Genomic DNA, 24,968 nt, shown 5'->3' on the forward strand with positions numbered 1-24,968 from the left:
CAGCCCTTGCACAAGGTGTGGCATGAAACATCTTTCTTTGGCTCCACATGGTGTGCCATACGCCTGCGCCATGGGCCTCAATAGTTCCGCTCCTGTCACCCCTTTGTTTTAGCCTGCCTGGAGGAGGCGGCCTGCCTGCGCCCTGCTCTCAGTGCCAAGCCAATGGCATCCTTGCAGGCCCCCAGAGGAGCTCCCCATCACGTCTTGTGCAACTGAGATCTGGGTAGACAGGCTTTGGCTCTCCCACGCTGTGGCACAGAAGAGCAAGCGCGTGGGTGCCTTTCTGCCATGTCTTATCAGCTTCATCTAACAGGATTTGAACAATTTATGTGCTAATTAAACCACCTGATCTGCATGAAAAATTTAGCAACTTTCAATAATTCATGCCAGCTGGATTGCAAGACTTCATTATGACTTGGGGAGAGAACCACTGGTCAAGAGATCAATGGGCATTTGGCAGGGGAAACCCGATTCCTCTGCTGAGCCAGGCTTTTTTTTGGCTTGCGTGCCTTTCTAAGTCACTTGCCAGAGCTCCAGAGCCACAAAACGTTAACTTTAATGCGTCTGAACTTGTGCAGAGAGGACGTGCTTTGGTACTGAGTAACCCTCTCCACCACATTTGACAATTAAGTGAAAGTTGGTGCTTTGATGCAGGAGAAATACGTGGCCATCATCCGATGGAGCTCCTTTCATTGAAAGTCGCTTAACTGGAGAGGAGACTTGCCAGGGGCCATACAAAGCTTCAGATAAGAGAGCAGGGGCTCTGAGCACACGCAAAATGCTTTTCGGGCATCTCTGAGGAACTAAAACTGGTCCCTGTTAAGAAAAGCCTTAAACACCTCTGCTGGGATAAAGGATGCTACAGCAAGGAAAATATGAGCCCCAGCATCACTTCCCTGAGAAAAGGTGCACTTGGGACACAAAGACCAATTTGCACTAGACCTTTAATCCTAGTTTAGCCCTGTCCCCAAACTGACATTCTACACTAGAATAATAGAATCAGATAAACCAACTCTAGTTTGCCAGTCTGGTGTGGTGGTTAAGTGCATGAACGCTTATCTGGGAGAACCGGGTGTGATTCCCCACTCTTCCACTTGCACCTGCTGGGATGGCCTTGGTCAGCCATAGCTTTCGTAGGAGTTGTCCTTGAAAGGGCAGCTGCTGTAAGAGCTCTCTCAACCCCACTTACCTCACAGGGTGTCTGTTGTGGGGGGGGAAGGTAAAGGAGATTGTGAGCCACTCTGAGACTCTTCGGAGTGGAGGGTGGGATATAAATCCAATATATTCATCTACCTCACAGGGTGTCTGTTGTGGGGGAGGAAGGGAAAGGAGATGGTGAGCCGCTCTGAGACTCTTCGGAGTGGAGGGTGGGATATAAATCCAATATCTTCATCTACCTCACAGGGTGTCTGTTGTGGGGGAGGAAGGGAAAGGAGATTGTGAGCCGCTCTGAGACTCTTCGGAGTGGAGGGTGGGATATAAATCCAATATCTTCATCTACCTCACAGGGTGTCTGTTGTGGGGGAGGAAGGGAAAGGAGATCGTGAGCTGCTCTGAGACTCTTCGGAGTGGAGGGCGGGATATAAATCCAATATCTTCTTCTTCTATTGTAAGGAATACAATGTAAAGCATGCAAAGCACTTAGAACACAGAGCAGGTTATATAGAAAATTTATTGTTGTAAATAATAAAACTCGCTATTATTCCTCTTGTTAAGCAAACTGCCCTAACTGTTGTTAGCTGAGAAGCTCATGGCATTTTAGTGCTGCTATTTCCAGGGATTCCTCTTAACAAACAAGACCTTGGGAAGTCTCATGACCTTGTTCCAGAGCAGGTCAAGCCGGGCCTGGCCTTTTGCTCTCAGGGCCCTGAATAATTCATGCAGAGGGGCTGACTTAAATTTCAGGCGCCAGTTATGAGAAGAGCAAGTTTTTAAAAAGCATCCTGATTGCAACCTTATCCCTCCATTAGGCTTATGACTTGCCTGGCCTGAGCCCTTGGAGATGTTCTCCAGCCTTCCTAAGGGGAGGGGAGGAGCAGGCAGATTTGCCACCACCTCTCACAGCCTGGTCAGCCATCTCTCTCATGGCAGTGCCCGAGGGTGGGTGCTGAAGCAACTTCCCCTACCCTGACCCCACCATCGGTCTACCCCTGAGAAGGTCATGGAGTTCTCCATCTGTCTTGCATCCTTCCAACAATCCTGCCAGGTAGCCTGGGCTGAGAGATTGGCCCAAGTTTGCCCAGGGAACTCCGCTGAGATGAGATTTGAACCCATGGCTGCTGCTCTCAGCCCAGCACATACCGGACTGGCTTTCTCTGTTGCTGGTAGGTGCAGCTGGTCAGATATGGGAGCAGCAAGGGAGTAGGCAGAGTGGGCCACTTTTTTTAGGTCTGTGCCAGATGGAGTCCAGCAAAAGCACCGGTGAATTTCCTGCATTGTGCAGGGGGTTGGACTAGATGACCCTGGGGGGTCCCTTCCAACTCTATGATTCTAACCCTCTCAGGCAGTGCCCAGGCCACATTATGGTTGGCAAGAAGAGGGCTTCCAAGAGGCCAGGGGCCCCTCTGGCCACCCACTCAGCCTTGGCTCCATATGTCCCCTGATTCAGGAGGAAGGGTGTCTGTAGCCCTTCTGGGAACTGGTTTTGCTCCTGAGGCTCCTAGCTGATGCTCTGTCCTGCTAGGAAAGGGTGGGAAGGGAGGGCCACAGTCCATCCATCCAGCTCTTCAAAGGCTGGAACAACGTGCAGGATTCTGCCTTCCAGCAAGAGGCTCCTTTCCCTCCTGGCTGGGTGCCCCACCAAGGCAGCTGGCCCTGGGCATGCTCAGGCGGGCCACCAAGTGTGCGTTCAGCCCAGGAGGTCCTTGAGCTGGCCTCTATGCGGGAACCCGAGAGGAGGTCACATGGTTGCCAACTAAAGCAGACTATAGACAAGCTGGAAGGGGGCCAGAGGAGGGCGACAAAGATGGTGAGGGGTCTGGAGACCAAGTCGTATGAGGAAAGGTTGAAGGAGCTGGGTATGTTTAGCCTGGAGAGGAGGCGGCTGAGAGGTGATAGGATCACCATCTTCAAATACGTGAAGGGCTGTCCTATAGAGGATGGGGTGGAGTTGTTTTCTGTGGCCCCGGATTATAGGACCAGAACCAATGGGTTAAAATTAAAAGAGTTTCCGGCTCAACATGAGGAAGAACTTCCTGACCGTTAGAGCGATTCCTCAGTGGTGGTGGTGGGCTCTCCTTCCTTGGAGGTTTTTAAGCAGAGGCTAGATGGCCATCTGACAGTGAAGAAGATCCTGTGAATTTAGGGGGAGGTGTTTGTGAGTTTCCTGCATTGTGCAGTGGGTTGGACTAGATGACCCTGGAGGTCCCTTCCAACTCTAGGATTCTATGATTCTCCTTTGGAGGCTTTTAAGCAGAGGCTAGATGGCCATCTGACAGCAATGCAGATCCTGTGAATTTAGGAGGAGGTGTTTGTGAGTTTCCTGCATTGTGCAGGGAGTTGGACTAGATGACCCTGGAGGTCCTTTCCAACTCAAGGATTCTATGATTCTAACTTCCTGACCATTACAGCAATTCCTCAGTGGAACAGGCTTCCTCCTTGGGAGGTGGTGGGTTCTCCTTCCTTGGAGGTTTTTCAACAGAGGCTAGATGGCCATCTGACAGCAATGAAGATCCTGTGAATTTAGGGGGAGGTGTTTGTGATGTTCCTGCATTGTGCAGGGGGTTGGACTAGATGACCCTGGAGGCCCCTTCCAACTCTAGGATTCTTCAGGAGGTGGTGGGCTCTCTTTCCTTGGAGGTTTTTTAACAGAGGCTAGATGGCCATCTGACAGCAATGAGGATCCTGTGAATTTAGGGGAGGTGTTTGTGAGTTTCCTGCATTGTGCAGGGGGTTGGACTAGATGACTCTGGAGGTCCCTTCCAACTCTAGAATTCTAAGATTCTAACTTCCTGACTCTATGATTCTAAGGTTGGAAATGCCTAGAGATTTGGGGCTGGAGCAGGCGGCCAGCAGGAGCGTGATGCCACCCCCCCCCCTTCCAAAGCAGCCGTTTCATCCGGAACTGATCGCTGCAGTCTGAAGATAAACTGCAATTCAGGGGGCACCCCTGGGCGTCACCGGGAGGTTGGCAACCCCAACTTTGGGCAGCAGGAGTTTTGTTGCTACACAAAAACCCCATCAAATCGGCCAGCTTTATTGGGGAGGCGACTTTTATTTTATAATAATAATTTTTATTTTATAATAATAATTTTATTTCTTTAGGACGTTTCTAGCTCTCCACCTCTGCCGCCTCGAGACCTCCCGCCCTCGCGACGGACACCAACGCCGCGCGTTCTGAGGGCGTTTGACCCTCCGCGGCACCCGCCGCGCAGACCGGAAGTGTTGCCATGGAGCCGCCTAGCGGGCCCGGAAGTAGCGGAGCCGTTAGAAAGTGCGGCGGTGGCGGCGGCGCCTGGGGTCTTGCGCGCAGGTCGGGTCCCGCGGGGTTCAGAGGGGGGGAAATAGCGACATGGACGCGGATCAATAAGGGCCCTTCCCCCGCCCGCCAATACGGGGATGCCCGCGGAGGCGCCGGGCCTTGCTTGGTTGCGGGGGCTGAACAGGGTTTTAGGATTTGACGTCACGGCCTCCCTAGGGGTCCCGCGGTGCGTCCTGGGAAAGCGCTTCTTCCACGTGACCCCCTCGAGGCAGGCTCAGGTGCACCGCCCCTGCAGCTGGAGGCTCGCCCAGCCTCCCCCTTCTTCGCCAGGCGGGTTGCATCTGCCCAGCACGGAAGGGGATCTCCCGCAATCACAACCGGTTTCCGGACTAGAGAGATCAGTTCCGCGGAGGAAATGGAGGCTTTGGAGCGGGGGTCCCCAACCCCGCCCCCCCCAACCAGAGCAGCCCTGCCAACCCTCCCCCCCAAAAGGCAGAGCAGCCTTGCTGCCCCTTTCGCCAGCCTGGAACCTGGGTGGACTAAAGAGGCAGCGCGGCCTAGCTCTGAAGGACCCTCTCGTTTGTCTGCCTGGGTCCCAGGTTGCCAGAAGGGATAAGGCAGCAGCAACCTGCACCCATGAGGGAGCATGAATGTGGTGCTGGAGAAGAATCTTGAGAGTCCCTCGGAGAGCCAGTTTGGCGTAGTGCTTAAGTGAGCGGACTCTTATCTGGGAGAACCGGGTTTGATTCCCCACTCCTCCACTTGCAGCTGCTGGAATGGCCTTGGGTCAGCCAGAGCTCTCTTATCTGGGAGAACCGGGTTTGATTCCCCACTCCTCCACTTGCACCTGCTGGAATGGCCTTGGGTCAGCCATAGCTCTCTTATCTGGGAGAACCGGGCTTGATTCCCCACTCCTCCACTTGCACCTGCTGGAATGGCCTTGGGTCAGCCAGAGCTCTCTTATCTGGGAGAACCGGGTTGGATTCCCCACTCCTCCACTTGCACCTGCTGGAATGGCCTTGGGTCAGCCATAGCTCTCTTATCTGGGAGAACCGGGCTTGATTCCCCACTCCTCCACTTGCACCTGCTGGAATGGCCTTGGGTCAGCCAGAGCTCTCTTATCTGGGAGAACCGGGTTGGATTCCCCACTCCTCCACTTGCAGCTGCTGGAATGGCCTTGGGTCAGCCAGAGCTCTCTTATCTGGGAGAACCGGGCTTGATTCCCCACTCCTCCACTTGCACCTGCTGGAATGGCCTTGGGTCAGCCAGAGCTCTCTTATCTGGGAGAACCGGGTTGGATTCCCCACTCCTCCACTTGCACCTGCTGGAATGGCCTTGGGTCAGCCATAGCTCTCTTATCTGGGAGAACCGGGCTTGATTCCCCACTCCTCCACTTGCACCTGCTGGAATGGCCTTGGGTCAGCCAGAGCTCTCTTATCTGGGAGAACCGGGTTTGATTCCGCACTCCTCCACTTGCAGCTGCTGGAATGGCCTTGGGTCAGCCAGAGCTCTCTTATCTGGGAGAACTGGGTTGTATTCCCCACTCCTCCACTTGCAGCTGCTGGAATGGCCTTGGGTCAGCCAGAGCTCTCTTATCTGGGAGAACCGGGTTTGATTCCCCACTCCTCCACTTGCAGCTGCTGGAATGGCCTTGGGTCAGCCAGAGCTCTCTTATCTGGGAGAACCGGGTTGGATTCCCCACTCCTCCACTTGCAGCTGCTGGAATGGCCTTGGGTCAGCCAGAGCTGTCGCAGGAGCTGTCCATGAAAGGGCAGCTGCTGTAAGAGCTCTCTCAGCCCCACCCACCTCACAGGGTGTTTGTTGTGGGGGAGGAAGGTAAAGGAGATTGGGAGCCGCTCAGACTCTTCGGAGTGGAGGGCGGGATATAAATCCAATATATTCTTCAAGAAGATCCAATCAGTCAGTCCTAAGGGAAATCAACCCTGACTGTTCCCTGGAAGGTCAGATGCTGAAGCTGAAGCTCAAATCCTTTGGCCACCCAATGAGAAGGGAGCACTCCCTGGAGAAGACCCTGATGCTGGCAAAGACAGAAGGCAAAAGAAGAATGGGACGGCAAAAGAGGAGATGGCTGGACAGTGTTACTGATGTAACAAACACGAATTTGAGCAGCCTTCAAAGGATGGTGGAAGACAGGAGGGCCTGGCGTGACTTGGTCCAGGGGGCTGCAAAGAGTCGGACTCGACTGTGCGACTGAACAACAAATGAAGGGACAGCCTAGAGTGGCAAACCCCCCAGCATATCCCCCTATTGGTCTGTGGAAGAATTGTCTTCCACAAAACCGGCCCCTGGTGCCAAAAAGGTTGGGAACCACTGCTTTGGAGGGTGGGCTTGGTGGCCCAGTACCTCCTGAGGTTCCTCCCTGACTTCCCTAGGCTCCACTCACCAATCTCCCAAGTACTTCCCAGCCTGAAGCTGGCCACCCTTGGCCCATGTTTTGCTTGCGGAAGGACGCAGGCTCAGTTTCTGCCGCCAAAGTTCTCAGACGGGAGTGGTGGAGCTGGGGCACGGGTTTGCATCACAGGGACGTCTCTATTAACAGCCTTTCTTGCACCCTGCAGGATCTGGATTAAAACTCCAAAATATTCTGCCAGCTTGTGTTGCCCAGATGGCGTTGCCCGCCCTCTCTTCATTCTGGGTCAGCCGCAACAGGGCGCTGGAGAGGCAGATCATACGCCACCGTGACCAAGAGGCCCGCTTCCGCCAGCAGTGGGAGCTCAACAGCCGCTATTTCAAGCAGTCAGGGGTGTATAGCTTGAAGCAGGCCCAGTGGAGTTCAAGGCAGTCCTACCAGCAGAGGTAAGGGGAGGGGAATGCGCCTGAGGCACAGGGAGGCTCTGCCACGGCTGCTGCTGCTTCTGGGCTGTTCTGCTAATGGGGAGATGGAGGAGCCACTGAGGTGGTGGTGTTGGGGGGGCACAGTTCTTCTGCACTTCCTCCTGCAGATGCTGAAAGATGAGTCTGAGCTGCCTGAGAAAGAAAACGTTTACCCCGTTTACATCTTGCCTTTCTTCTGTCATGGAAGGTGTCTTGTCCAGGTTTGGTCAGTCAGTTTTAGCCTTTATGCCATATCCTGGGACAGGGCGTCAGTACCAGCTACGTGTTTTTGAAGAAGCTCTAATGCATGAATTCTAATTCACTGCCACAGGAGGTGGTGGCAGCAGCAAGCATAGCCAGCTTCAAGAGGGGAATAGATAAGCATATGGAGCAGAGGTCCATCAGTGGCTATTAGCCACAGCTTATTGTTGGAACTCTCTGTCTGGGGCAGTGATGCTCTGTGCTTGGGGCGGGGTGGGGGCACAGTGGAAGGGCTTCTAGTTCCACTGTTGGGCCTTTTGATGGCACTTGGGGGGTTTTGGCCACTGTGTGACACAAAAGTGTTGGACTGGATGGGCCATTGGCTGATCCAACATGACTTCTCTTATGTTCTTATGAAGAAGGCCTAGGCCAGCGTGTCTGGCAGGGCCTGCTCTCATCTCGACCTAGAACAGAGTAGTTCAAGCCTGCCAAAGGACTAGGCTCTGTTTTTCCTTTTTAATCTTTTAGGACACCACAGGCTTTATAGATGCACCCTCCCAGCAGCCCAGTAAGTAGCTCAAGAACATCCTCATTTGGCAGCAATTAGCAAAGCTCACTGTCGTGACTGGCCCAAGGCCAGACTGCCATCTTAGCAGTGTTTGACTCATTTGAAACTCAGTTAAAACAGCTAAAACATAACAGAACCCAGAACTTCCAACTCCCTGAAAGACACTCTAGCTCTGATGCACCTTGAGTGAAGGAAGATTCACTCAAGGTGGTTCAGTGGTAGAGTGGAATGGTGGCTCAGTGGTGGAGCATCTGCTTGGTAAGCAGAAGATCCCAGGTTCAATCCCCGGCATCCAACTAAAAAAGGTCCAGGCAAGTTGGTGTGAAAAACCTCCGCTGGAGACCCTGGAGAGCCACTGCCAGTCTGAGGAGACAAGACTGACTTTGATGGACCAAGGAGGGTCTGATTCGGTAGAAGGCAGCTTCACATTTACAAGTGTGGGGGTATCCAAACACCTGTGACATTAGTAGGAGCAGAGCACAGAGTGGCTTTTTGTTGTTAGACTCTTGCAGTTTGCTTCTTGAACTCCTCATTAAGTGTGCAGGGTGCAGAGGTGTTAAACTACCACCTGGAACCAGAGGCAGTGCCTGAAAGAACAGGATGTTTCAAAGGCTTGGAAAAGCAGCAGGTTGCACCAACTCCTTCCTTGGTTTGTGTGTCTTTGCCAGCATGACTGCTTATCACCAGGAGAGGCTGAAGGAAGAAAAGCAGATCAGCTTGGAGCAGAGGCGTGCACGGCTCCAGAAACTGCTGTGTGAAGAACGCGAGATGCTGGCAGCAGAGCTGCGGGAGCTGCGCCTGAACAAGGACACGTCCCTGAGTGAGATGAGGCAGAAGCACGAAGCGCTAAAGTCTGCCAGGGAGGAGCAAAGGAAACAGGTTGGTCTGGACTTGGTTTCAGTCGGGCAGAAAAGCCTGCCTGTTCCGAGATCTTGGAACACTAATTGGGAGAACTGAAGCATTAGCTGGGATTCTGGAAAATCCCTATTAATTCTTGTCAGAGAGTACTAAACACACTCAAGAGATCTCTCAGCTGTGGGGGCATTTGCAAGCCATCCTTGTCTTGTCATCCCTGTAATGTTCAGCTGTGCTGAATGTCAGCCATCTTCTAAAGGGTCTCTCTCCATCTTCGGGAAGCTTGGCCTTGAATGCTTTCATCTGGAGCTGGAAAGCTCTCTTAGCTATGTTCTGTTTGGTCTCCCTGCCTTGTACTTCGCTCTTGCTTATCTTAAGAACGTCTGGGGGAAGCGGGAGGAAAGATCTCTTGCCAGGTGGCTCAGGAAGCCAGCTGCGGAAGCATTAGAGGGAGCAAGAGTCCAGGCAGGTGCCCAGGTGCTTCATAATATTGTGACTGCCATGCTCATTCTCCCCTCTCCCCCCATGCCATTCATTATACATTTATTTCGTCGATTCTTCCAGGGAGCTCAAGGTATGCATGTTTTATTTGGCTGGGAGAATGCTTGGCCCAACCTCCACCAGCAAGCTTCCATGGCAGGGTGGGGACTGAGTCTGAGACACCTTAACCCCTACACCAAACTGCCTCTCTACATTACGGAGGAAATATTAAGACGATCTGGAGCAGGGGTGGTCAAACTTGCTTAACATAAGAACCACACAGAATAAAAGTCAGACGTTTGAGAGTGGCAAGACATGAATGCCAGATGTTTGAGAACAGGAAGGAAGGAAGATGGTGTGAGGGAGGAGGGAGAGGTGGAAAGAAAGCAACTTTAACTTTAAATGTATTCTCCAAGCTGCCAGTGCAGTGGTAGGGGCTTCAAGAGCCCCACAATATGTGTGAAAGAGCCACATGTGGCTCCTGAGCCACAGTTTGGCCACCCAATCTGGAGTCTCACGTGAAGAATTTGTGGCCATGGTTTTAAGTTACCCTATGCCACTATGCTGCCTTGCCTCAACAGGGCCTGAGTTGCTTCAGGAAGGTTCTGTATTTCCACTTTGTTAACAGATTGCAGAAGATCTTTTGCATGAACGCTGGAAGAAGAACAGCAATAAGCTCAGAGAGGTGAGACCCTTGTCTGCAGTGCTTCAGTCCTGAGGAGTGTTGTGGCCCCTCCCCCCCCCCAAGACCTCCTTTCTGTTCCAATCCCACTTCAGAGCAGTCCCAAGGAGATCTGCTTTCTGGTGAAGCCTGTTCTGGCATCTCCTTTTTGGGTATTCACAACGGCTTCTCCCTTCTGAACGAGCTTCCCCCAGAGCACAGCAGGAACCAGCCCCCCCCCCACCTTCTCTGTCATCCTTTCTCCAGGTTGAGTCTCAACTGCACAAGAAGCATGTGGTGGAGGCGTGGGGGGATCAGCTGACCCAAAAGCAGCAGGTAGGCCAGACTCTGACACCCCCCCCCCCCAGAGCAGCCTTGCTGGAGGAGAGCAGAGGCTCAGGCTTCTCACGAGCCCTGCCTCCCGCAGTTGCCAGTCAGAGGACTGTGCACCCCCCCCCCCGCCCCTGCCTTAAACCAGAGAGGCGCGAGAGCGACAGCAGTGGGTGCAGGAAGGCTGATACTTCTGCTTGGTCCCCCTCCAGCAAGAAGCGACTGAACGGGAGGAGAAGATCCGCTTGGAAAATAACTACGAGGCAGCTCGGAGGGAAGCTCTGGAAAGGATGAAGCAGGAAGAAGAGAGGAGGAGGCAGAGCGAGAAGGCCCAAGCCGAGCTCCTGCGCCAACAGATGGAGGAGCTGAAGCTGCGGGAAGCAGAGGTCAGAGGCTGTGGCTTTGGAGAGGCACGACACGCTCGTTGGGCCACCCTGAACTAGAAGGAAGGAGGCCTGATGCCAGCTCCAGCCCAGGGTGCCCAGTTCTCTTTGCGGCAGCTCCAGATGGCATTGCGTGTAAATGCCACAAGCTGTTCCTTAGAAATGGAAGCCAGGTTGACTTTATGCTCCACAGCGAGCCAAGATGTGCTGCAACGGTGGCTTCTGTGTTTTCCGGTGCCAGGCTGCACCTGAGGGCCATCTGCCTGGGTGGAGCAGAGGCCAAAGGATCTGGGAGGGCAGAGGGCAGCCTCAGCTTGCAGGGAAAGGAGCCGCCTCTGCAGCGTTGCCGGGGAAGAGAGGGCAAGCTGTGCCTGAGGCTGTGCTCTCGCCTTTTGTTAGGCAACAAAGCTTAAGGAGGAGGAAGAGAGCTTGATGCAGCAGCACTGGGAGCTGGAGGCCCTGGAGGAGGAGAGGAAGCAGACAGAGCAGAACAGGAAGAAGATGGAGTTTGGGTATGAATCGGAGGGGACGCCTGTCTTGAAAAGGGCTACGTGCCACACCCCCCCCCCCCCCATCAATGCAGGCAGCTTCCCATTTACCTGTCAACAAGCAGGAGGCCAGTGCTGCACTTCCTTTTCTGCCATTCCTAGCAGGCCTGTCCCTGTGTTGTGGCTTCCCAGCGGTGGAAGGCACTTTGCACATGTTCAGAGGACTTCACATGACATCTGTTCTGTGGCTGAGCCCCGGGATTGAAATAGGAGCTCCATACAGAGTCTGCTGTCTCTCCTTTCCCTTCTCCAGGCGCTTTCTGAAGCACCAATATCGAGCACAGCTGAAGAGACGAGCTCAGCAGGTCCAGGAAGAGCTGGTAAGCACTGCAGCTCTCTGAGAAGAGAGGCACCGGGGGCTGGAGGCAGGCTGGCTGGGGATGCGGGTGGAGGAGCCTCCTGCCCACGGTCAAAGGCACTCTGGCCCCTTTGCAAAGCTGACCGTGGGGAGGCGTGGGCACTGACTTTGAGACCCACGGTGCCTTGCAGCAAGCATGCCCCCACTCTGCTGCTGCTTCTGTCCTGCAGCCCTCAAGGCCAGATGCTCTTCATCAGGTCTTCTTTCGCAGCAGCCAAAGGAAATATGCTCGAGGGTGAAGTTCTGGCAGTCACCTGCTCTGGAGACCCGCCAGGCAAGGGGGCAGAAGCAGGCTGCTCCCCTTGGCTATCGGTTGCCCCACGCTCTCTCAAAGCACAACCCGCACAGTTTCAGAGGGTACCTGTGTCAGTCTGCAGCAGAACAGCTAGGTTTGAGTCCAGTAGCACCTTTGAGACCGGCCAGCCAGCCAGATTTTCAGGGCGCAGGTTTCTGAGAGTCCCTCTGCCACCAGCCTGGCCTGGCTTAGAGGGAGCAGGCCGCCACAAGCAGGTTAGGGAAGGAGGCCTCTGCTGGGTCAGATGCTTCCCCAGTGCTTTCCCTCTCCAGGAGAAGGACAGACAGATCCTCCTGGCGCTGGCAGCAGAGGAGGACAAAGACCAGAGCCTGCAGACTGCCCGCCGGGAACAGGCCATTGCCGCCGTAGGCTGGATGAAGAAGGTGATTGAGGAGCAGCTGCAGCTGGAAAGGGAGCGCGAGGCTGAGCTGGACACCATCTTCAGGTGAGGCAGGAAGCAGAGAGGATGGTGGGCTGCAAAGAAGCACCAGGTCATACCCAGGCTGAAGACTGGGCTGCTGCCCCACCTGGCCAGAGCCAAGCTTGCTGGCAGAAGGGACTCCTGGTGCAAGGAGGAGAGGGCAGCGCTTCTCTGGCTGCACTTGGAAGGTTACGAAGCCATCCCATCCTGAGAGGAGGGAGAGGTGGAAGCAAGCAACCTCTAGCTCAGCCCCTCCCCAGCAAGAGGTTTCCCCAGTGAGCCATTCGAGCAGCAGGCAGACGGGTGTGCTAGGGCACATGTGGAACCCGCAGGGCCCTGGGAAATCCCTGTCTGGCTGAGTCCTGCAGCAGAGGCAAGCCAGGATCTGGCCTGTCTTCCAGCACAGCCCCACAGACTCCCCTGGGGTTGGTGGCTGCCCGCTCTTTGGACTTCCTGTGTCTTGTTTCCCAGGCAGGAAGCCAAGCAAGTGTGGGAAAAGCGAGAAGAAGCGTGGGAGAAGGAGCGGAGAGCCCGAGACAGGCTCATGGCTGAGGTCAGAACTCTTTGCAAGATGGGAGAGGGGAAGACTTTGGCTCCTGTGCAAAGCACGCAGCGGCCAGCGGGATCCCCACCTGGCTCTGCTGTGTTAATCCAACAGGTCCTGGCAGAGAGACAGCGGCAGGTCCAGGAGAAGATGGAGCGGAACAGGCAGGCCCAGCAGGAATCGGTCAAGTGCCGGGAGCAGCTGATCCAGGAGCTCGAGGAGGCAAAGCAGCTGACGCAGAGGGAGAAGGAAGAGGAGGCCGAGCTGAAAACGGCCCGCAAGCGAGAGCTGCAGGCCCAGGTGGGGCAGGATGGAGGGCAGCCCAGGGGGACCCACCCGTCCTTTGGGGGGCCCGTGTCACAAATGATTTCTGCCTCTCAGAAGCAGGGATGGGGATTCTGCCGCCACTGCAGGGTAGCGGAGTTGTCAGTGTCTCCTGCAGTTCTCTTTCCTACCGTCCCTTTGGCCGATCAGTCAACAGGACTGGGCTGTCTGGGTGACAAGGGACTTCTGAAGCAGAGCTGTGTGTTGAGGGGGGAGGATTAAGCACCAGTCCTGAGTCCTGGGCGTAGGGGTGAGGTGGGGGACAAGCCAGGCTTCAGGGTGTGCTGAAGGAGGCGGTGGCTGTTAGGAGGAGAGGAAAGGAGCTGGGGAGACAGAGAAAGGTGCTGTGGGGTGAGGCAAGGTGGGCAGGCCTCCGTCAGAGCTGCTCTGCCCCCGTCCAGCTCACCGAGCGCCAGCGTCAGGAGCAGGAGGAGCTGCAGAGCCGGCGGGCAGAAGAGGCAGCGGCACGGCTGGAGGAGCAGCGGCAGGAAGAGCGGGAGCAGCGGGAGGCCAGGCGCATGGAGGAAAGGGGCTATCGCCAGAAGGTGAGGCAGGGCAGAGCCCAGAGCCAGCAAGAGGGGGCAGCCGCTCCTCTTGTGGCCACAGAACACCCCCAGCCTTGCTTCCTTCTGCTGCAGTCCTCTCTTGTGGCCCACGAGGTGCAGCCATGCCTCTCCTGGGGCATGCAGGGCGAGGGTGCAACTAGACCATTGCAACGCAGTGCTGAAAGGACATCTTGATGCCCTTCTCTTCTAGATCTACAGCTATCCCAAGGCAGCTTGGACCTAAGGAGGCCCTGTTGGAGTTGGCATTCTGCATTCTGCTTGCCAGGGGCATCTACCCCTGCTGCGTGTTCGTATCGAAGTTTGTGCCGAAAGGCCTGGGGAATACTGGGTGGGTCTCAAGTGAAACAGCCGGGAGGGCAGGCAGCAGGTGCTCTGAGGACTGGATGGCTTCCTAGACGGCAAGAGGCTTTGCAGGTTGCAGCGTTGAAAGCCAAGAAACGTTTCCCTTGAGGCTCCTGGCAGGGCTGGGAGGGACTCGCTCGCAGCCTGCGTGGAAGAACTCGGTGACATCCAGGCCGTGGCCTTCTCAGGCTCTTCCTGTGTGGGAACTGGGCGCTTGCTGCATCAAGCCTTCCCGAGCGAGGCATGACGTAGCCCTTCCTAGCCAGGTGGGGGATCAGATGTAAAAAGGCAATAAAGGTGGGATTTTTTGTACTTTCCATTTAGCTGTGGCCAGTCTGCGTTTACTGGTCATTGCCCCAGTGGGAGGCAACTGCGTGCAGTATGGGACCCTCCCTCATTTTTCCTGGTGAACGGTCTGAAACCTCACGGACAGAAGTGAGAGGATTGTGCTGTAACCTGTGGGTGGAAGAATTGTGTCAAAACCAGCAGCCATCTACAATAGTTTTTCTTCTATGTATTTAAGAGAACATAGGAACATAAGAGAAGCCATGTTGGATCAGGCCAACGGCCCATCCAGTCCAACACTCTGTGTCACACAGTGGCAAAAAATTTTATATACACACACACACTGTGGCTAATAGCCACTGATGGACCTCTGCTCCATATTTTTATCTAAACCCCTCTTGAAGGTGGCTATACTTGTGGCCGCCACCACCTCCTGTGGCAGTGAATTCCACATGTTAATCATCCTTTGGGTGAAGAAGGACTTCCTTTTATCTGCTTTAACCTGGCTGCTCAGCAATTTCATTTAAAAACATGTGCCAGTTTGATCACCACCTTCCGCCCTGCATATGAATCTATAAAGCTGCCTTCTGCTGAATCAGACCCTCTCATCAAAGTCAGTCTTGTCTACTCAGATGGCAGCTCTCCAGGGTCTCCAGCTGAGGTTTTCCACGCCTATTTGCCTGGACCCTTTTTAGTTGGAGATGTCGGGGATTGAACCTGGGACCTTCTGCTTACCAAGCAGATGCTCTACACTGAGCCACTGTTCCTCCCATACATATGAACATATGAAGCTGCTTTCTACTGAATCAGACCCTTGGTCCATCAAAGTCAGTCTTGTCTCCTCAGACTGGCAGGGGCTCTCCAGTGTCTCAGCTGAGGTTTTTCACATCTACTTGCCTGGACCCTTTTTAGTTGGAGATGCTGGGGATTGATCCTGGGACCTTCTGCTTACCAAGCAGGTGCTCTACCACCGAGCCATCGTCACTCCCCAAATCAAAAGGCCTCCTTCAGCTCCAGCCATCTCCAGTTGAGGGGCTCCCTTGGAGTCCTTGAGAGAGTCCCTGTTGCTCAAACAGCCAGCAGTGCACTTGATGAAGCTGTCGTCACCCTGTCCCAGAAGAAGGCAGGCTGCTCTGCCCGTCCCCTCTTTGCCCTGGCCGGGACACGGCTGCAGTCAACCAGCCGCATCTTGCCAAAGAGGGTGGGGCAGGGACTCTGGCACTGTTGCGCAAGGTAGAAGTGCTGGTGGTGCGGGCTGTAGGCGGCCAGGGGCACTGAGTGGCCCTGCCTTACACAAGCAAGCCTCAGCAGCATGTCATCGGCTTGGGAAGTAAAGATGAGCTATTTCAGTGGGTTGAACGTTGGAATATTACATGGCACACCATATAGAGGTGGGTGTGGAATTGTTTTCTGTGGCCCCACAAGGCAGGACCAGAACCAGTGGGTTGAAATGAAATCAGAAGAGTTTCTGGCTCAACATTAGGAAGGACTTCCTGACCGTTAGAGCGGTTCCTCAGTGGAACAGGCTTCTTCCTTGGGAGGTGGTGGGCTCTCCTTCCTTGGAGGTTTTTAAAGAGAGGCTAGATGGCCATCTGACAGCAATGAGGATCCTGTGAATTTAGGGGAGGGGTTTGTGAGTTTCCTGCATTGTGCAGGGGGTTGGACTAGATGACCCTGGCAGTCCCTTCCAGCTCTTGGATTCTATGAAGCAGGCTTTGTGCCATGCAGTTCCTTGTGGGACAGAGGCAGTGAGGAGGAAGAAGCTCCTTCAGAGGTCTGTGTGTGGATCCTGCCCCTGGTCCCCTCCGGTCTTTCTGATGCCGTGACACTGGACACAGCGCATGCAGCAATAGAGCCAAACCCCGGCACCTTCAGCAGGTGAACTCGGCCTTGTTCCCAGAGGGCACAAGGAAAAGGGCTGAGGCTGGTCCCACACGCTGCCCAATAGTCCCCCGCCATCCAGCCGCAGCTCCAATGCATGACGCTCGCAAGGAGCAACGTTAGCCGAGGCGCAGAAAAAAGAATGCAAACGAGGGTGGTTCTACCTATTTTTTTTTCTTTTAACCCAAAAATAGTACAATACTTTTAAAAAGGTAGTTAATTACAAGATAACATCAACCAACAATATTATGGCACTTTTTAAAAAATATAAATACCAACAGGTTAAAAACCACACACACACACACACACACCCAACAGCCTGTAACCAGGGGGGTCCTGAGCCCACCTCGCCCACTCCCTTCCTATGAGAGGCAGGAAAGCCAGCCAGCCCCCACCCTGGGTGCAACTGTGGAGGGGGCACAGTTGCTGCCTTCACACAGGCAGCCTGGGTGGCCACACCACAGTCCTTCCCTCTGCAGTGAGTCACAGTTTGTGGGGGAGAGAGAAGGCAGCCACGGAGCCCCTGCTTTCCTGTTCCAGCTCTCTTGCCCTCCAGTTGCAGCTGGACCTGCACACCATGACCCCGCCTCAGCCTCCTATCCAGAGAGCCACTTCAAGCCCCGCTCACCAAGAGAGAGCCAGAGAGATTTTCTGGAGCGATGGAGACTTGATCTGCGCAGAACATTCCCCAGAAGCCTCCCTGAAAGGAGCGGAGAAGACGAGTGCCTTGCGTCACCTTTCCATGCCAGAAAGCAGCCCTGATGGTTTACAGCCGTGGGCATGTACACCACCTCAAGGGTCTTCGGTTTATCTTGATCAGAGACTCAGAAGTAAGGCTGAGCACAGACCCGAACTCAAGTTCAGTCTGAACTTTGGCCAGTTTGCAAACCATGGACAAAGGGTCAGGGAAGGAACGTTCCCCAAACACCAAGCTTCTGTTCGGTCCTGGTGTCGTTCCCCACCCCCAATGTGTGCACGCCTGTCAGGCACTGCCCCCGGTGTGCATGCATCATCTGGAAGTGCTGTGTGGGGATGTGCACGTCAAGGGACCAATGTGCTTGCACCACCTCTGGTTACCACAGGGACCCTGAACCAATTCCGTTCAGGCAGGGCTCAGTTTGGGGCCACTCAGTTTGTGAACCCTGAACCTGATTTGTGCCCATCCCTGCTCAGGAGCCAGTAATTCAGCCACACAGCCGAAGACAGAATTTCCCTCGCTTAGCACCACACAACTGCTGGGTTGCTTGTGGGAAGGGGGGGGGGGGAGGCACGTTTTTCGCGGGGATCACCAACTCCAGCCAGATCCCCCGCCAAACATCAAGCCATTCAGGGATGCCTTCAACAGCTTGGTGGCAAGAGCCTCACAGCAGAGAAGGGAAGGGAAGGCATGGCAAGACTTCCGCCTCATCCCCGGCCAGGCTTAAGGCCCACCAGCAGCACCAACAAGGCAGATGTCTCACAAGCCTGAGCCATTTCAGTGGGGCTCAGAGAAACAGCACTTGCTTCTTTTACAATCCCAGGGAGCCCTTTACTGTTCTACCCATCGCCTGAACGCACTCGAGGCCACCAGCCCACTGATCTTGAAGATGCTCTCCAAGCCTCTCCTGCAGCCCTTTCTGCCAGCAGGCAAATCTTCCCCCTGCTTGTGATGTCTGATGGCACCCAAGTCACGGCCCCTCCTGTGTTTCCCTCGGGTGCCTCATGCGCAGAAGCACCACCATCCTGGCTAACTTATCAGAGCCCTGAGGCCCACTGTCCTTCTGGGTCTGACTGATTCACGTGCTCAGCCAGCCCAGCTTTTTACCCAAGGCCTCTGCAGGCATTCAGGCTGCCACACATCTGGACAGTTTCTCCAACAAACCACCTCCACAAAGAACAAGATTCCGGGGGGGGGGGGGGCAGGAAGGGGGCGGTGGGACGGGAGGACAAAAGTGAATTCTTGCAGTGGACAGAGGGAGAGAAATTTCACAACTCGTGTCCAAGTGCTGAAAGCCCACTTACAATCCATTCAGCCTCCCAGAAGAGAGAGAACCAGCTGGCCCAGACTGGCTGCACAGCAGATGGGAGAAATGGCTGAAAAGAACCAGTCAGGGTTCTCCTGCATAGGTGGAGGTCTCGGGAAGCCAAGGAGACCGACCTCTCGAGGGATGGGCAGGGGCTAGTGGGAGAAGCTACTTAGCGACCAAGGGGTATCCAGGCGCTGTGTGAGAGTCTCCGGGCATCCAGCCTCTGATATGTGCATTTGCGTTCGGAAGTGGGGCCCTCGCCGAATCCCGCAGGAGCCGGCAATGCAAAGACAGGGCTCAGAAAACACACACTCTCTTGCTAAACTGGCAATACAGGCACAAAATAAGGCAGTGGGTTACATGAATCCTGGGAAAGAATTGTTTAGAAAACATGCAAAAAATAATACTGAAGTTCCTTTCAAACTGGTAATGCACCACCTCAGGTATTCCCACGGAAGCAGCCTGGCTTTCTTTCCAAGCCCCCTTGGGAGAGATCCCGCCTCCTCCTCCTCCTCAGTGGTTGTTCTCTTTGGTGGTGATGGTGACCAGCTGCTTGGCTGCCTTGGCGATGTCGTAGGCACACTGGATCACCTGCTGGGTGACCAGCTGGATGTCGGCCGTCGGGCAGGACTCGGCAGGCAGCGTCTTCTTGCACTCGGAATGCAGGCGGTAGGCACTGGCGGTCAGCAGGCGAAGGGAGGGCCACACCCGCTCCGATTTGGGTTTCTGCGGAAGACAGGGCAGGTGCGCTTGAGGGGTAGGATTGCGGGGGGGGGGGTGTGTGTGTCAAGAGGCCATCACTTTACCTGAGACACTTCAAGAGGGCCAATCTGGGATTTAAGCGTCATTCTAAACGCAGGACCCAGACACGCCTGTCATCATCCAGACCTGAGTTTCCACAAGTCCGGATCAGTTTCAGCGGCTTGAGACAAGGACATTTAGGTCCATGCTTCAACACGCTGCTACCCGACATGGAAGAAGCCCCAAGCTGTAGATGGCAGCAGCAGAGTTGTCCTCCTTTCCAAATGGAAATTGGGTGACTTGAGTGTCTTCTTTCCAGGAGAGGAACAAACTGGAGCTACTAACAGAGCCAGGAGAGATTTTTGCAAACTTAATGGTAGGCAGGATTAAAATGAGGATTAAACTGCAGGGCTGAAAGGATTAGCAACAGCATATTTCCCAGGGAGGCAGGATTAGCAAGAAGTATCCACCTCCTCCAATGGCCTGGTGAAGACAGACCAATTTCACACTAGACCTTGAATTCTGGTTTAGCCCTGTCCCCAAAATGGCATTCTACACTACAATCACAAACTCACAGAGTTGGTTTCTCCGATTCTAGTGTAGAATGTCAGTGTGGGGCCAGGGCTAAACCAGGATTCAAGGTCTAGTGCGAAATTGGTCAGAGTATGTTCCCTTTTCTCCACGGACACAGACCGCCCAGGGTCTGTTTGGGAGATGAGATGGGGAAACGGGCCTGAAAAGAGGGTACTGCAGCAATGCAGAAGCAAGGAAGAGAAGGGGAAAAGGCAGTAGGAAGTTTTTATTTCACTCAAGGATCCCTGAGTGAAATTTACCTATTTGAGACCCTTTTTATGCCACTTTTCTGTGCCATCAGGCTTCACAATGAAATCTTCCCCTGCACCAGCTTCTCCCTTCTCTCCCTTGATCCTGCTCAAGCCACTCACGGCTTGTCATGTCCAGGAGGGGCCAGGCACCCCCACAGCCATGAGGGACAAGGAGGAGGAGACGCTTTTGCTTCAGGCTGGAGGCCAGACAGGGAACTTGCTGCTCCCGCTGGGAGCCGGAGGGCAACAGGAGTGCAGCACGCCTCAGGCGCAGGGAGCATCACATCCAGTCCCATGTGGGCGGCTTGTGATGACCAAAAAAAGGGCACAACAAAGACCGGGCTTCTAAGTACCACATACAAATCTGACATTGTTAATTTAACCAAAAGGGACAAAAACCAGCCTGAAAAGGACTGAGCGAACTTCAGGAGGCTCAGAATATTGACAGCAGATGGGTCAAAGGAAAAGTCTGCTCAGAGGCCGCCTTCGCCACGTTCAGAGCTCCTGCGGGACCCTTTGCCACCCACCTTGCCCGTGTTTCCCTGCCCCAGGTGTCTCCGAGGGAGCCAGGCCAGCAGAAATGGGAGGCAGGGAACCCCCCACCCTTCAGAGGTCAAGGGGAACTCACTTTTGAAAAGAGGTCGGCCATCTCCATCACTGCCACGTGGATTCTTTCCGAGCAGGGTATGTAGCTGCAAGGAGAAGCAGGAAGCAGGTTATTCAACCATGGCAACATGCCTCCCCCCGCCACAAAAGGTGAAGTTAGTTGCACCCTGAAACAAGGGTGCCCACACAACAAGGCCCTTGGCACACTCCCAGGGGCACTGCAACACAAGGGGCAGGCAAAGCAGCAAGGCACAGGGCCAGAGGGGGTCTCCAGAGGGCTGCAGCTTCTGTAACTGGGGAGGAGGCGGACAGGTTCCTTTACGAAGCAACTGCCCCCTCCGTGCCTCATTCAGGATCTGTATCCTCAGAAGATGCAAAAAAATAAATAATGGAGGCTTCTTGTGAGCAACACAGGAATATGCGAGCTTTGGTGTCCCACAGAACCCTTCACGCTTAGAAGAGATTTCATGATTCAGCCTTCAATCTCCTTCATGGAGGGCCTGGTTCAAGAGGCAGGTGCTCATGCGGATGGCATTTCTTTTTGGCCGCACAGCTTGGCTCCTTGCTCAATGAGCTGAGAGCTGAGACGCGTCAACCTTTGGCGGCTGCTGCTGTGCCCATCGGCTTGGGCGCAAAGGGGCCACACCTCCAGAGCTGCTGCAGCCACACCAAAGCCACTGATGCTCCCACTCAGGGAGGTTGTCTTGCACAAGGGGCAGGAGCTGCACAAGAGCGCCTTGGCCCCGGAGCCTGGGACGGAAATGCGGCACTCATTCCAGACTGAGCAGCCTTCCAGCTGGCAATGCCACCTCCTTCCTGAGGAAAACCCATCAGACATCCAGCTGTGTTGCCAGCGTCAGAGGATGAGTGAGGGATTAGCGGAGGAGAAGGCGATGCCAGGAGTTCACTCCCTGGGGGTTTTCTTTCCAGATTCTGCCACCCTGAGCGGGCGGTGTCTTTCTCCCTCCGTCGCCCTTCATTGAAGAAAGAAAAGATCAGCGGTTTCAAGAGGTGTGAGGCAACGCAGGGTGCAGCACCCTTTGAGGCAAGGGTGCTGATGCAAGACTAGGGGGATTGCAAAAGACACCGAAAAGCCAAACTGCTGGTGCTGAGGATGGCTTCTGAGTCAGCCTCTCAAGGCCCCGAGGAAAGCTCTATTATTGTTTGCTTATCATCAGGCAGAGTTACACACACGAAGTATATAATAATATAAAACATGTAACCAAGTTGATACAACAGGTATGCAGACCAACTGGGCAACCCCCCCACCCAAGTACTAATATACTAATCCCCCTGCCGGTCCTTGACGGTGTGCAGCTGAAAGCGGCCCATAGGGTCAAGAGCTTGGGGGTTCTTCTGGAGCCTTCATTATCAATGGAGGCACAGATAGAGGCCACTGCCAAGTCCACATTTTTTCATCTTCGACGGGCGAAGCAATTGGCCCCCTTCCTGGAGCATCGAGACCTAGCAACGGTGATCCATGCTACGGTCACCTCGAGACTGGATTACTGCAACACCCTCTACATGGGGCTGCCCCTGTGCCGAACTCGGCGGCTGCAGCTGGTGCAGAACGTGGCGGCTAGGCTGTTATTGGGACTCGCAAGATGGGAGCACATACAGCCGGGGCTGCGCGGACTGCACTGGCTGCCAGTAGTGTACCTAGTCCATTACAAGGTGCTGGTCATTACCTTTAAAGCCCTATATGGCCGAGGACCTGCCTACCTGAGGGACCACCTCTCCCCATATGAGCCCCAGAGAGCGCTGAGGTCAGCAGGGAAGAACCAGCTGAATATCCCCGGGCCAAGGGAGGCCAGATTGAAGACCACCAGGGATCGGGCCTTCTCCATTGCAGCTCCACTGCTGTGGAATCAACTCCCGGAGGAGGTGCGGGCCCTGCGATGCTTAGATTGAAATTTTGTGATTTCAGGATTTGTGCAGATGTTGGTGTTGGGGTCTGGAAAGGCCCACGTCAGCCATGTCTTTGTGGACAGGCCACTCTCTGTTTTCAGGGATCTTTCTATATTCACAAAGAAGAGCCTCCTGTCTCCGGAGATATGCTGTGGCACAACACCGGTAGCCAATAGGTTTGGAGTGGGTTTAATACAACCACTGATGGCTCTCATTATTCTGTTGAGTTGGACATCATGTTTGTGGGCATGTGAGCTATTAAGCCACACTGAAGCAATACTATACACGAACCCCAAAGCTGAGCATCTAAATGTAATCAGATGCACCACAAGTCGTGCCACATAATTTTGGGAGGATGTTACATGTATGACACAGATTATGGTCCTCGTTAAAAAGCGGTTTCACATTGAGCCTGACCACTGGTCCATCTAGTAGCAGTTTCCTCTGACTGACAGCTGCTCTCCTGAGTCTTGAAGCTGATGGAGCCTGAGTCTGGGGCCTTCGGCAAGCACAGCAGATGTGAAGCCTCTGAGCTGTGACAGATGCAGGAGGGAGACATCTTGAACATCCAGACAGGGGGATTTTAAAAAGTACAAGGCTGGAAAAAGAAGCATTTCTCAGCTGCACAGGAAAAGGGACGTGCTTGTTGCTCTGAAGACAGTTCTGCAAAGGCTGTCCCCCCCTCCTGCTCAGTGCTGCGTATCAGGCCTTGCTGCTGCTCACGAGGGTCACATCACACCAATCACTGTGAGTTAGTCTACACGCAAGAGACGGGCCCCTCCTCACCACACCCTCTCCCCAGTGTAAACCACAGGCAAGTCAGTTATTCAGAAGGTGCCAAGATGTTCAACACAAGACAAGAAAACAAAGACACACGGTGGGAGGGCGGGGGGAGCAGGTGGGCCATTATGCAGGAAAGTTGCACAGACGCTTGGCTTGCATCGAGCAGAGCTCCTGTAGCAAGGAGAACATCACCAACTAAAGGCGGGAAGGAGAGGAGAACCTGCTGGACTCTGGAGAGTTGCTCTGCCAGAAAAGGATTGCGGGGCCTGTGTTGAGAACACCGTCTCCCTTCCCCCTTTCTGAACACTCAGGGCTGAGAACTCTGCCAGCTTCTTCATGGTGCTTCAGCTCCAAGCCTGTGGCCTTCACAGATACTCCAGTTTCTTACTCTGGATTCAGGGCTTTGCTATGCAGGGGCATCTCTCTGTTAGTTACATTTTTCTCCCATAGAGAAGTATAAATGTCAGCCCTTCTCCCTCAACAGGAACCCTGTGAGGTAGGTTAGGATGGAAAAAGAGTGGCTGGCCCAATATCGTAACGACTGAGCAGGATTTGAACTGCGTCTTGGGGTGAACTGCACACAGGCAGTCCCAGAAAAAATATCTTGTGTTTGTGATGAGTGAGTTGGGAGGGGAAAGTAAAGGGCTAGAAGGCAAGCCGACCGTATCCCTCTTTCTGAGGCAGGACTGATCAGGCAATGGCAAGGAAGGCATCATGAGGAGGAGGAGGGGAGCCCTGGGACACGCCTCCTCCCCACAGAAACGAGAGCAGACTATCCCAGGAGGTCCTGCGTCCTTTCTTGCATAATTGCCCTGTGCTGGGGGTGGGAGAGGGATGGGGAGGGGGTGGCACAACCAGAGAGAGAAAGAGAAAGAGGGCACTGTGCCTGGGAGGCAGGGACAGAGGCCAGAGTACCAGGAAGTGGGGTCAGGCTGCCGGAGGGTCAGAGGCTGCAGGGAAGCTCGCTCGGCCCACGGAACCAGGGCACCAAAACAGCCCAGGCTGTGCCTGAGCTTGGGCGCGCTGGCGCGGCCTAACAGCCTGGTTGCCCACAAGAGAAAAACAAGAGAGAAAGGGAGGGAAAATGAGAAGGGTGTTTTTCAGCATCCAAAACAGCCTGCCACGGCCAGGAAAGGGAAGGCTGTGGCAACGCTGGGCACAGGAGCAAGGGACATGCAACTGGCACTTGTGCCCATTACAATCCACCTGCTAAAAAGGTTGCCTCCAAAGCCCAGAGCCGCTTCTGCCCCTCCGGTTCCCCCAATCAGGGAGGCATGTGGCAGAAGATGAGGCTGTGCAGGAAGAGACTGAAACTACACACTCCACGGGACCACAGCGGAGGCCGGAGGGACATGCACTTCCTTGGGGCAGGGCAGCACACTGAGCATCACACCCAGCCCAGAGGAAGGAAACAAGCTGCGACTGTCTGGAAATCACAGCAGCTGCCCAGACTCGCTTCTTCAGAAGGGAAAACTGACCCATGCATGCAAGACTCCCGGGATGGGCTGGCAAGCGGCCTCCCCCTTTGGCAGGCTGGGCAGCCTCCTGTCCGGAGAGGGCCAGGCTGGATGGGCGGCGTTTCCTGCCCCTCACCTGTCGTGCTTGTTCTCCTGCGCTGCACGGAGGAGCTCCTGGATGTTCTTGGTGATCTGCTCCGTCTTCCGGATGACGTCCTCGGTACTCGGCAGGCTGGCGCTGCCACCGGGGTCCTTGCTCTCGGGGACGGGCCCTTCCTCCTGCCAGAGGGCGCTGCGCTGCCGAGCCTTCCGCAAGGAACTGCCAAAAACACACAACTTGGGGCTA

General features: G+C 54.6%; 2 protein-coding genes across 5 annotated transcripts in view; one reads left to right on the forward strand and one right to left on the reverse strand.

Annotated features, from left to right (window-relative positions):
- Positions 1–7,005: 7,005 nt before the first annotated feature.
- Positions 7,006–14,451, forward strand: TCHP (trichoplein keratin filament binding). The gene is made up of 12 exons (XM_060249860.1): positions 7,006–7,237; positions 8,693–8,903; positions 9,988–10,044; positions 10,288–10,356; positions 10,563–10,736; positions 11,133–11,245; positions 11,535–11,601; positions 12,207–12,379; positions 12,827–12,908; positions 13,014–13,199; positions 13,625–13,768; positions 13,980–14,451. The coding sequence occupies exons 1-12, from the start codon at positions 7,047–7,049 to the stop codon at positions 14,010–14,012; spliced, it is 1,500 nt and encodes a 499-aa protein (XP_060105843.1). The 5' UTR covers positions 7,006–7,046; the 3' UTR covers positions 14,013–14,451.
- A 4,360-nt stretch (positions 14,452–18,811) lies between these two features.
- The window catches only part of GIT2 (GIT ArfGAP 2), a 44,231-nt gene continuing 38,074 nt past the window's right edge, over positions 18,812–24,968 (reverse strand). For all 4 annotated transcript variants that reach the window (XM_060249578.1, XM_060249579.1, XM_060249581.1 and 1 more), the window contains 3 exons: positions 24,759–24,941; positions 20,497–20,560; positions 18,812–19,029 (listed from right to left, as the gene is read on the reverse strand). In XM_060249578.1, coding sequence (XP_060105561.1) covers positions 18,817–19,029; positions 20,497–20,560; positions 24,759–24,941 — 460 coding nt within the window. In that variant the 3' untranslated portion in view covers positions 18,812–18,816. The remainder of the gene's footprint in view (positions 19,030–20,496; positions 20,561–24,758; positions 24,942–24,968) is intronic.

The sequence above is a fragment of the Heteronotia binoei genome, chromosome 11 (assembly GCF_032191835.1).
Source record: "Heteronotia binoei isolate CCM8104 ecotype False Entrance Well chromosome 11, APGP_CSIRO_Hbin_v1, whole genome shotgun sequence".
Taxonomy (NCBI): domain Eukaryota; kingdom Metazoa; phylum Chordata; class Lepidosauria; order Squamata; family Gekkonidae; genus Heteronotia; species Heteronotia binoei.